This window comes from Apis cerana, linkage group LG2 (genome assembly GCF_029169275.1).
Source record: "Apis cerana isolate GH-2021 linkage group LG2, AcerK_1.0, whole genome shotgun sequence".
Taxonomy (NCBI): Eukaryota; Metazoa; Arthropoda; class Insecta; order Hymenoptera; family Apidae; genus Apis; species Apis cerana.
Genome location: NC_083853.1, coordinates 7,805,638 through 7,817,897, shown reverse-complemented (window position 1 = coordinate 7,817,897; position 12,260 = coordinate 7,805,638). Strand labels below are relative to the sequence as shown.

The 12,260-nt window shown below is 42.1% G+C and overlaps 1 protein-coding gene across 15 annotated transcripts in view; it reads left to right on the top strand.

The window, feature by feature from the left end:
* Positions 1-12,260, top strand: part of LOC107996810 (putative mediator of RNA polymerase II transcription subunit 26) — a 286,687-nt gene that overhangs the window by 261,265 nt on the left and 13,162 nt on the right. For 12 of the 15 annotated variants that reach the window (XM_028666277.2, XM_062070960.1, XM_028666276.2 and 9 more), the window contains 7 exons: positions 5,986-6,058; positions 6,715-6,755; positions 8,419-8,577; positions 9,068-10,144; positions 10,224-10,342; positions 10,431-10,588; positions 10,781-11,052. In XM_028666277.2, coding sequence (XP_028522078.2) covers positions 5,986-6,058; positions 6,715-6,755; positions 8,419-8,577; positions 9,068-10,144; positions 10,224-10,342; positions 10,431-10,588; positions 10,781-11,052 — 1,899 coding nt within the window. The remainder of the gene's footprint in view (positions 1-5,985; positions 6,059-6,714; positions 6,756-8,418; positions 8,578-9,067; positions 10,145-10,223; positions 10,343-10,430; positions 10,589-10,780; positions 11,053-12,260) is intronic. The other 3 variants (XM_062070961.1, XM_028666278.2, XM_062070967.1) reach the window with 1 other exon arrangement.

Below are 12,260 nucleotides of genomic sequence, written 5' to 3'. Positions count from 1 at the left end.
TTTTTTTAACACACGTATACACACACGCGTTACACGAGCGTAAGAGCGTGTTGACACGCCATAAAACCGCTATCGGGAAATCCGTCGGCCGCAAAAACCACCCTTTCCGCGTTGAAACCGCGCGGCAGGCAGGGTTGGCCTGGCTAATAAAAAAATAAACTGCCCTGTAACTCAATTTTACGCTGCCTTTGCGACCGCACGCATAAAAAGGACCTTTACTCGCGCGAGGCAGGGGCTCTACCCTCACGTTACGGCTACAAGCGCCGCCAGTGTGTAAATACGTACCCCGTGATTGTTCCCTGGGCTGTTCTCTTTTTTTAGAATCTTTCGTCTTCTACTTATCGACCTCTTCAAGATCCCATCTCAGTGGCGATCGAGAATCGACCTCTTACACTCTTGCGACGTTCCTCCTTCCACAGCGATTAGATAAAATACGTTTAGAATTTTACATTCTCGTTTTTTTCATCTTGTTCCCCCCTACGAGGGTTAACAGGTGTAAAGATATTTTTCTTTCCTGCGACGATCAAAAGAATCCGATAAGGGGATCCCCGTACTTCATATCGATTCGATTAAAATAAATCCCCGACTATTTATTCGCCCCCACGTTGCGTGGACATTTAAATCTGTCCATCGATTAGATAGACGTGGTTCGCGCGTTTAACCGCAATTCCAACCGTCGATAATATCTCCGATTTCGTGCACGATGCGTGCGCGATCGCGGAAAGGACAAAGAAGGCGAGCGATACGTAAAGGGTGAAGAGAAACGAGGACAGCAGAGAGAGAGAGAGAGAGAGGAGAGAAAGAGAAAGAGACAGAGGGGAAAAAAAGGAAAGAATTCGGCACGCGTCGTGCAACGGGCCGAAATGAATAAAACAATCCTGGTGTTTATGTACACCTCTGGACCTCCCGCGGTGACCCTCACGTGAAATGGCAACAAAATAACACAATTACACACTCGGCCACGGCCTCACCCTCGACCAGTACCCGCGCTACTCATCCTCGTTCTCACCCCTTGGACTCCACTCTTCTATCCTCTTTCTCTCTTTTTCTCTCTCTCTCTCTGACCCTCTCTCGCCATTCGGGCCACGGGATCCCATGGCGGGGAAAGAGGGGGGAAAAAAAAGAAGAAGAAGGAAGAAGAAGAGAGGACTGGCTGGCTGGCTGACCGACTCGTTACAAGTCTATTCAGAGATCCGGAAAGAACAGCGCGTGCCGGTATTCATTTTGTTGACCGGAACCATTATCCGCCCCTTCCTCCGCCCTTTTTCTTTTCCCTTCCACCAGGTTTTTCTATCTGTTTTTTTCTCGCCTCCTCCCCCCTCCTCCTATCCCCAGTCGAGCTTAGGTATCGGCCGGCCGCTTTAAAATCTTACGGCTAATTTATTAATCCCGCCGGCGGCCAACCGCCACCCTTAGCCGTTTTTCAGCCCGCCGCTAATTAAAAAGCAACCGGGATACCGTTCGACGTTCCATCCAAGCGAATATCCGTTATTTCTTTATTAGAGACGCGTGTTTCTTCATTATCGAAACGATTTTTGTTTAAAATATATAAATATAAAGTGAATATGTATTGACTGGTAATTTAGATTTGTTAAAGAAGAATGGATAGGATGGAAGAGTAAAAATAGCAGCGAATGGGTTTAGTTAACAGATCGATGATACGTGCTGCGTCTGATTAGTTGCTAATACTACTTGTTGAAAAATCGGAAGATCGTTAATGGAAATCTTGTAGATATTAATTCTTTTTTTCTTTTTGTAAAAGAAAAGAGAGCATTGTTAATATTCATCACATTAATTTATTTATAACAAATTATAATAAATTAAGAACTATAATTGTAAGAAAAGAAGGAAAAAGAGAATAATTAATTTCTTTATTTTGCATAAAACAATCAAACGTTTCTTTCTATTATAAAAGAATCATATTCGTGTCAGACATTTTTCGTTTCCACGAGACTACTGTTTCACTCATGGAAAGTAAAAAAAAAAGGCACATCCATTCAAAACAGATTTATACATTTTTTCCTTTTTCATTAATATGTGAAATATTTCGACACCGTGCCTCAGCCCGTGTCTTCCCACGACGAATAAAGTATGTCGCTAATGACATCACGTATCGTGATCCAATTTACCAGGAAGGTGGACCAAGCCGGTCTAAGCAGGGATCGAGCAGATCCCTCTCTTTCTAGAACGCGGAATGACGGCCTTGATGAAGTTTCTCGGCATCATGGCGGCTGTTTCGTGGGTCGGGCGTAGTTGGTTGGGGTGATCCAAGCCGGTGGAGGATTAGTACACGACAAAGTTTATAAAAGTGCGCTCATTCCACGGGAAACACCCGCAACTAACCTGAACCCGGCCTTCCCTTAAGACTCCTTCCTTTCGAATCCCTTTTCGAACCCCTCCAACACACGTGACCAATCTGTGGCATGTCTGAATCGAGACTTTTTCGGCTTGAGAATACATCGAATTGGCCTTAGCTCGAGAAGGGATGGAATGAGTTAATATAAGTCGCGAGATAAAAGTCCGTGATCTTGATAAAATCGTGTGAAATGGATTATTATGTCTCGTGATATTTGATGAGGAAAAGTTCGTATTGGTGTTGATCAATGATATTAAGAATTGAAAGTGAAAATTGTTGTTGTATATTATTAAGAAACAATGAAATCCATTGTTTCTTAGATTTTCTCTTTCTATTTAGATCTAATCTTTTGGTATATGTATTTCAAATATAACTTATAACTCGTATAACTTTCCAAAATAAATAACTGTTGAAATTTTCAAATAATTTTATATCGATCTCTTATATCGATTTGTTATATTATTTTAACAATTTAACAATTTCTTGCAGTGTACACTGGACTAATCAATTATCTGATCGCGCAAACTTCGTCAATCACAAGTGACACAATCTCTCTCCGGATTATATACATCGTAAAATCAGTAAACTTTGGCAAAATCAAAAAGATCATGAAACGAGTATTAACTAGAGGGAAAACCAACGGTCAGAAAGAAAATTACGCGTATTTTCGTATCTGATTATTATAAAATTACAGTTTTATGTACTGGTAGTGCTAATCAACTGTGACCAAAGCGTGAGCTAATCTCATCTTAGAACGTCGTAAAAAAAGAAAAAAAAAAAAAAAGAAAAAAAATTATTCGGAGAATGTTGTTAAAATCAACATTCGCACTGGAAGGGCCTGAGAATAGACGGTCTCATCCTAAACGATTGGTACTTCTGGGCCATATACAGCGTACTGGAAACCTGTAATTGTCTGGTCACGCGAGGTCACCCTGAGAACACGAACACGATTATACGTGACGTGCACCATACCAGCCATTAAGTTGCAGCCAGTACACGACAGATGGTACAGGTTGCTTGAGCATGCCCCCGATGCAATTTCGTGACAGGGTGCAAGAATAGCGAGAGGGGAGGAATGGAAGGAAGGGAAAAAAAAAGAAAAAAAAAAAAAAGAAGAAGAAATTTCTGAAAGTTTCTTAACATTCAAGTTCTATCGATGATTGCCGGACAATAATGGGTTGCTTGATGATAAATTAATTTTGCAAAAGGGTTAGTTCGGGGTAAGATTGTACTGCTGATGGTACTATTGATATGCAGTGTATTGCAGTGTATTGATTGTAAGCTTGAGTACCCTTTAAATAAAATATCCGAAGTAGTATGGATATATCATCGTTTTAAATGTTACGCCATATTTGATTATCTTTTGGATCGTTTGAGATAATTGTACGTTAATTCATTCGAAGTACGTAGATAGTTCTTTTTTTTTTTTTTCTTTTTAGAATTATTTTGTTCTTAAACGATACTTCTAACCATGTGATATTTCGTGTATGGTGTAATAGAGTTGCCGTGCAAAGTAGTTACGTGGAAGATTGACGCTTCTATTCTGCGATGAACAACGATAACGTTAGCCCGCCTGTTTTCGTGGACAAGTTTAGGTATATGCTGTGTTAATCCCCAAGGCTTAGATGCGGGACAGAGAAATCCCGGTGGTTATTCGCAAATGCGTAGCTTGCGGAACAAGATCCAAGGTATCACAGTTGGTCTATCTATCCGTTTTCATTTAAACTTTCCCATTGAAATTTTAAAGTGTCATCTTTATTAATTATCAGAGTATCAGAGAATATTGAAAATTATTGCTTCGAGCAGACGCAACGGTTATATTAACTTTTTTCAAAAATAACTTTTATTTATTTAACTGTATCCAGCATTGCTTTTATTTCTGGTATATATTGGTGTGCACTGATCTATGTTTCTAAATTTAGAAGGCATCGTAGAAGCTTAAAATACGATCGAGCAATAAATGGTCGGTTTATTTACCGCCTCTAGGTTCAATGCTCCGAGTAAAGAATATAATGTATATATGAATATTGGCAAACTGTAAGTAAAACGCATTCTCCATAGTGTGTGCCGAGTTGTGAAAGTATACCGCGATGTCCGACATAGCAGTTGTCATCTATTCCATGGTTAATTTTCATTGAATACCATCGTACAACATTACGAAAGAATCGGCTGTCAAGTTTCTTAGTATCCACTACTCGTTCCTTTCTCGATAGATTTACTAGAATCCTACGTTTAACCAATCCCATGTTTTAAAAATAGGCTTGTAACAAATAATTCTAAAATATTAGAAAAATTACTTCGCAGTTCATCAGATAATTTTTATATTCGTTCATAACGATTTATATATAGATTGGCAATTAGAATTTAAAATATTTGATTTAATAAGGATAAATGCACGTGTATTTTAATATTAGTCCAGTTTAGAAAATTCTAACGTATAATTCTAAGATAACGAAATTGAAACGAAACACTCACATTGTGAACGGACGGCAAATAAAACGCATTCACATCCACCCGGACAATAAGAATTATCTGGAAACCCGGGTGTCAAGGGAGACCGTTTCATTTTCCCCTCTGCAAAAAGACTGCTCCCTGTCAACACACCGATGTTTCCCGGTTAAAATATTGATTCTCGAGGTATGTTCGATTGCCGAAGCGAAAGTGAACGTTCGAACATTGAGTCAAACGCGTGTCCACGCGTTACAAAAACGTACCGCAACAATACTTTGCCCGGCTACCTATCGGGATCTCACGAACTGTCACGAGCTTCGGGACAAACGTTGGTGGCAACGCAATGTGGATACGTAATTTATCCGCAATCAAACGGTCATTAAATTGAGGATGGGAACGATGGAGCCGATACCGACAAAGTTTGCTCGATATTACAATTACAATTGCGCGGCCGTGTGTAATCGATATTAATTAAAGAGCACAATGCGATCGATTCGCGAAATGGACGGGAGAATCGACGCTTCGCTTCGTCTATCGTTGACAGCTCGCATCACCCGTTCCAACAATTACGCCGGGACAATCGACACTGGTTTTTTAGATCTGGAATGAATCGATATTTTGCTTATTCTGCTGGCTGGTGTAACGATCCGCAGCCGTGATACACACGGTGAAATGTATAAAGGAAATATCGCTCGTGTATTGAACGAGGGGGACAATTTTGAAAAAAAGAAAAAAGGGAAATGGAAAGAGAAATTCCTATGCAATGCGAAATATTTTCACGCCAGATAAATGAGGATAATCCGTTGAAATAAAGGGAAATTTCGTAATCGCTGTTCAAGGATCATATTTCCCCTATTTCCTAGATTAATCATTTTAATCTTCATCTTCGGATCATTAATTCTAGTTTGAAGTTTGAAAGTTATTATATCTAATCCTTTCCTTGTTACCTTATAGCTAGATATTTAGAATCATGAAATGGAACACGAATTCTCAATTAGAAACTAACAGAATAAAATCTTACTCCGTTCAATAATGATCTGTTTCAATATTTTTCCAACACTTTTTTTGCTACGATATTTGTAACAATCCTTTATATATGTATTAACAATTTACTCGCCGCATAATGATGATGAATCATTACGAAATCTGACCATCCACCGTGGTTTGATTTGTTACAGAGGGCAACAAGTGCCCGACCCCAGGCTGCACGGGGCAGGGTCACGTGACCGGACTCTACTCTCACCACCGCAGGTAAGCAATTATCGGTAATTAACCTGTGCTCTGCACTTTAGCCCTGGTCGATTAGAAACCTAGCCACGACAGGAAGACCGGACGAAATAGCGAACCTATTCGACATATCCGATCGTTGTTGAATATGCAACAAGAGATATAATCATACCTTTAGGCGCAAACTAATCTTCTGTGGAAGAATAATTCTACAAATTTTACGTTTGGAAAAAAAATTTGAATAAAATTCCGAATAAAATCTTTGACAAAATTCCAAAGAGTACGGTTATCCAAAATTTTAAAATTATTATTGTACGTTATTAAGATAAGATCAAAAGAAGATAAGAAAATCTAATGGAAGAATATAGATAGTTACAAATCAATTTAATGAAGTGATCTATATCAAACTTTCCATATCACTGTTTCCTGCGTTATGAAAATTATACGACTTGCCCGTACAGAATCCAATGTTATTTGAATTTTAAGAAACGGGGAAGAATCTGATTAACGCATAACTTAAGCCGAAATAAAATTACAACTTGGCTCGACAAACTTTTGGCAACAACTGTGAGCCAATGTTGAAAGACCACTGATATTGCATCCTAGCTACATCTCTCAAATCTTTATATTTCCCATGTACTCAACGTATCAAGCTTCATAACTTCTTACTGTGATTTCAGCCTATCCGGTTGTCCACGAAAGGATAAACTAACGCCAGAAAGTAAGTAGCCGGCGCAATTATTCTTACTTCTTATCAGTAGTTACATAGATGCATCTTCTTTTTGCGAGACTGCCTTTTTCACGCGACGAGGGTGTGGCGAGTGAACGAGCGTGAACACTTATTTTCGAACGATAGCACTTTTCTTTTTAAATCGGCACACACACACGATCTTTAATACGCACGCGATCCTATCACGCGTTTGAATCAAGATTTCACTCTGTTTTCGCGAAGAATGTAACGAAAAAAAAAATTTATTTTCTACACAAATTCTCGACACAACGTTGATAACTCGAACACAATCTTCTCGAGATTCGATTAATAAATATTGGCATCGACGTGGAAAAAAAGAATATTAGATAGAATAAAAAGAAGAACGAAACTTTGAACTTCCACTTCGAACGAAAAATTACAGGCCGGTTCTTTCCAGCCGTGCCCCGTCTATGTGTGTCTATGTGTCTGTCTGTTTTTTATATTCTTTGCGCTTTTCTTTTGCGGGGTAGAGAGCTTTATTTATTGCGTTTCACTTCAGTTTTTAATTTGACCGTTATGTTTGTAGTATTATAATTATAGTAGAGAATTATCACCACACTTGAATTTATTGGTTATTGTTGGCCGTATCTACGAACATCTGGAGAACTCGAGACACGGGGAGCGCGACGGCTATGCCGGATATGCGTGTGCGCGCACGCCGGATCCGAACAGAAGATCTTGTGCGATTGAGTATAATTGTAGGGGCGATCACACACTCTTGTGACACGGTTCCCTTCACCCAGACAAACGATGTCTATCGACCTGTCCTGTGAGATATTACAAGAAGCTTTGTCCTATAGAGCAAAATTTTTATTGATCTCCAATGATTTTTATTATTTAAATTTTTGTCGCTCAAATTTTTTTCCTGATATAATATTCCGAGAAGATGAATTCAAACACTCGAATATAATTATTTTCACAACTAGATTGTTGCAAAATGTTTGATATATTAATAAATTAGATTTTCTTAGTTATCATCATGTTGCAAGCTGTTTGCCACACGAGATACATCCCTGACACAAAACACAAACAATATAATCCTGTCGAGATACACAAGAAATCGTAATTTGTTGTTGTATAATTTTGTCACTCGATTATTGTCTTTACTTGAGTTTCTCTCTACCCGCTCGGTATACTTGATTGTACTATTACACATTTGATTTATATATATTTTATCCCCCGATTACGTTGTGTACCCCCCCAACAATTGTCTCTTTGATTTTCGTTTCTCTTCCTTTCTGTTCTCTCCTCTATTTTTCTCTATATACTACACTACATCTCTCCGATATATTTATTCCGATATATATATATTCCGATGTCGCTTTAACTAATCGATCGATTGGAATCGAACGCGATCGAAACGCGTCGAAATGAAATCATGTTGCCGACGATTATACTCAACGCATAAGAGTGGATCGAGCTGCGATTCGATGTATGCAGCTCGATTCGATATTTCGGTGTGCGCGTGTATACGTATGTGTGGTGGTCCAATTAGAAAGGAGATGATAATAAAATGAGATAAAATGGAAATTTTAGAAGAAGAGAAAGAAAAAGAAAATAATAAAAATAAAAAAATTAAAAAGAAATATAACGAGTTCCATAACCACGCCACGTGTCTCTGGGTTCTCTGCAGTTCTGGCGATGCATGAGACTATTTTGAAATGCCCGACACCTGGTTGCAACGGCCGTGGCCATGTCAGCTCGAATCGGAACACGCACAGAAGCCTGTCCGGATGTCCCATTGCCGCGGCCAATAAGCAGGCCGCACGCGAGGCACGACACAAGGCTCAAGGTAAGGCGACCCTCAAACGTGCCTGGAATTCGCTCCACGCGAAAATCCATGGGTCGAGCCATCTCGTGAAATCGGATCGGGAGGGGGGAGCGGGGCTTAAGCTTCTCGGCCGTCGCGAAAATAATCCTCGAAACGTTTCTCGATAGTTCTCGCGTGAGCGTGGGAGACTTCTATGCTTCTTCGTTGTAGTAATTGAACATTTGGAAATAGTTTTCTCGAAATGTTAGATGATATGCTGGAACAAATTTTAAGATTATTTTCGAAGAAATGGAGACATTGATATTAAAGATATCTTTCTTTTTTTTTTTTATTTTACCAATTGTATCTCATCTAATGTTCTCATAACTTCTTAACATTTCAAAGAATGTGATGATACATTCTAAATTATTACAGTTACCTTTGTTACTCGTAAAACCACGTAATTTTTAATCTTTATTTCAAACGTAATCATAATCATAAAATACACGAAAAATATCGTTTCTCGGAACAGTGTCCGGAATTCCACCCGAATATATCAGCACGAACCTGTTGCCACCGTCGATGGATAGCAAGAGCTATTCTCAATACGGGTCCACGGCGCAGGACACCAAGCCGGTGCTGAGCAGTCTGACTTACGACTACTACTCGACAACGAAGGGCAACGGGATCAACGTGAAACCGCCGAAAACTCCAGAAGAGAATCCCTCGTCCCGTACGACCAAAGTAGTCCCCAAAACCGAGAACATGACACCTAGCGGCAGTTGTTGCAACACCCTACCATCCAGAGGGCAAAACACGTCCGACTTGCTGGTACCAAAAACGGAAGAGACAGCCTCCTGTCGAGTGAACTCGCCGCCACCACCTCCGCCGCCCACGGTACGACCGACCTACGACTCGTACATGAATCAGGACTCGAATTCCTCGTCGATGTCCTCGATGGACGCGATGGGGTCCAGAGGATCCATTGGCGCGACGATACATCATCCCAGCCAACATCCAACGCACCACGTCCTCCCCATGCAGCCCACGGTCGCTTATCCCATACCGATGGTCGAGGATACGAGAATGAGTCACCAGATGTCGCAGAGGTCGCCTTACGAATCGTCCGCCATGATGGCCGCAGCGGCCGCGGCTGCTGCTGCGGCCACCACCAGCGAGGAACTTTATCATCACAGAACGGCTGAACACGCGAGGGCCTACATGCATCCTGGAGCGAGCAACATCGCACGCCCTGTCGTCACTTATTCCAACGAGATCGCGAATGCGAGGGGTTACGAGAACGCGGTAGCAAACGCTGCCAATCATCGGCCGTACGATCCTGGCACCACGTCCGCCTACGAGAGATACGACACTCAGAATTGTGCACCGATTCAATCGCAGCAGCAGCAGCAACAGCAACAACAGCAGCAGCAGCAACAACAACAGCAACAGCTACATTCGAGGACGAACATGTATTACTTGGGGCAGACCGGAATGACACCGGAGGAACAGGAACGAGTGTACCATCAGGAGGCTGCGGCTGCTGCGCAGCAACATCAGATGGCGATGGCGGCTGCTACTGCTGCTGGAATGATGAAGACCGAGGATGGTGAGTGTTCGTGTTTTATAACAGATGTTTAAATTATGATCAAGATTTTCATTGAACGGTGCTTCTTATTACATCGCAGTGAAATGCGTCACGGTGGCGCAAGTCCAGCAAATACAGAAACCCGGTGGTCCTCCGACGTCTCCAGGTGGCTCAGTGATGGACCTGTCGACATCCAGTGTCACATCGACGAGCCCACAGGTGAACGTCTGTCCAATTCGTAGAATTAATTAAATTATTAATTACAGTTTAAAGAATTTTCCATGATGCGTGATGATAATCATTACAGGCGCCACCATACGGTTCCAATAGTCTCAGTCCTCAATATGGCGGGGGCCAAACAGTCGGTGGCAGTCCCCAAGCTGCAGCAAGTCCGCATTTAACCGCGAGTCCTCAGGTGCCCAGTCCGGGACAAACACTCGATCTTAGCGTCAACAGGCTTCATAGGTAATTATCGTTTAATTTGTGTTCAGAAAATATTCGTTTTAATCAAGGTCTGCAAATCAAACATCTTGCATTTGGAAACAAACGGGGCAAGATTAGAAATGTTTTAATCCGACAAAATGTTTTTTCATTTCCCAACGAGAAACGAAAGGGGGAGAATATTAAGCCGTACATCACATCTTCATCTGATTACAGCGGCGCGCCAAGTCCGCAATACCCAACCGGCCATGGAGAAGCTGTGGCGGTTCCAGTTGGACCTGGTTTTCCAGCACCCAGACCAATCGAGGAGCAAACCGAGCCCGTTGACTTCTCGACGGCGAACGAGCCGGTCAATTTCAGCGGGGGGCCTGGAATCAGGCCTGTGCCAGGATTCCCGCCACCCGGTGTGCACGTCACGGCATACAGTCGAGAAAGCACCCCCGACAGTGGGGGTTCCCACTACATGGACGCTTACCGCGATCCCACTGGTGAGCTATCATTGTTTATCATAACTCGCAAGATAGTTCATCATCGATCACGGAAAAAATACTTTATTCTAAATCTTTATTCTATCATTAATCTTTATTCTGACAATTTCTGCTCATGATTTTTATTAAATTGGACGTATTTTCTTTTCAATACAAATTCGAATAATCGTAAGAAATTAATACTCGATACTTGAAGACTCCTTTTCCATTCCCCACCGTATATAAAAATTTCATCCACGAAGAGAAAATCCAATTAGACTCACAGTCCGTTCATTTGATCATCGCGTATCAACTCGCGTAACAAGAGATGAGCTGAGACAAAAACAAGCGACGACTCGTGATTCGTATCCTCCGACGTTCTAATTTTCGATGTATACTTGAAATATACGAAATCAGCTTGTCCCTGTATCGTGTAACGGGCGAGGCGATATCGAGGGGGAGATCGAAACGAAGAGGACATCCACGAGCGGGAGGGATACGGAAAAGAACAAAGAGTTGGACGCCCTCGGGGTTCGGTACGGGGGAGGTACGGAATGAGAGAGCGATACGCGGTTACAACCGTCGAATAAAAATTCGGCAGAACAGTACATGACTGCCATAATAGGCACCTATGGCCTCGACTCTCATTTTCCTGCAGTCTCTCTGTGCCTTGGCATTCCAAACCTACAGGGCAGCCTATTCTCCACCGTCCATGTCGTCGTTCCTCCCGCTCTCGCACCCGTCACACACACCCCCGCCCCCTTTTCCTCGGCCCCTCTCATCCTCTTTCGCAGCGTGGATGTGCACCAAACCGGGCACCCTTCCCACCGGACCCACCTCCCTGTGGCGGTACACGACCATTGTTAATTATCAATATTTCGCGTACACGTAGCCGGCAAAAGTCCGGCGCGGCCAATATTGTGCGGACTCTGACGCTGGGGAGTAGTTATTGAAATTGAAACACTCGAGCACACAGCCGGCATGTCGGGTTCATTCGTTCGTTTCGGCGTCGTCGTGTTCAAGCGACGTCGACGTCACCCGTACAACCGGCGCTCCTCGTCCGTCGGCTATTTGCACTGCAGACGAAATGAATTCTTGCCGGTAAATAAACGCGTAGATTTTACAACGGTTAATCAAGCGACGCGTCGGTTTCGACCTTTGCGCCTCTGAAACCTTTGTCCTCCGCTTTCGATTGCTCCTTGTTCTTTTTTTTTTTTTTTTTTTCACTT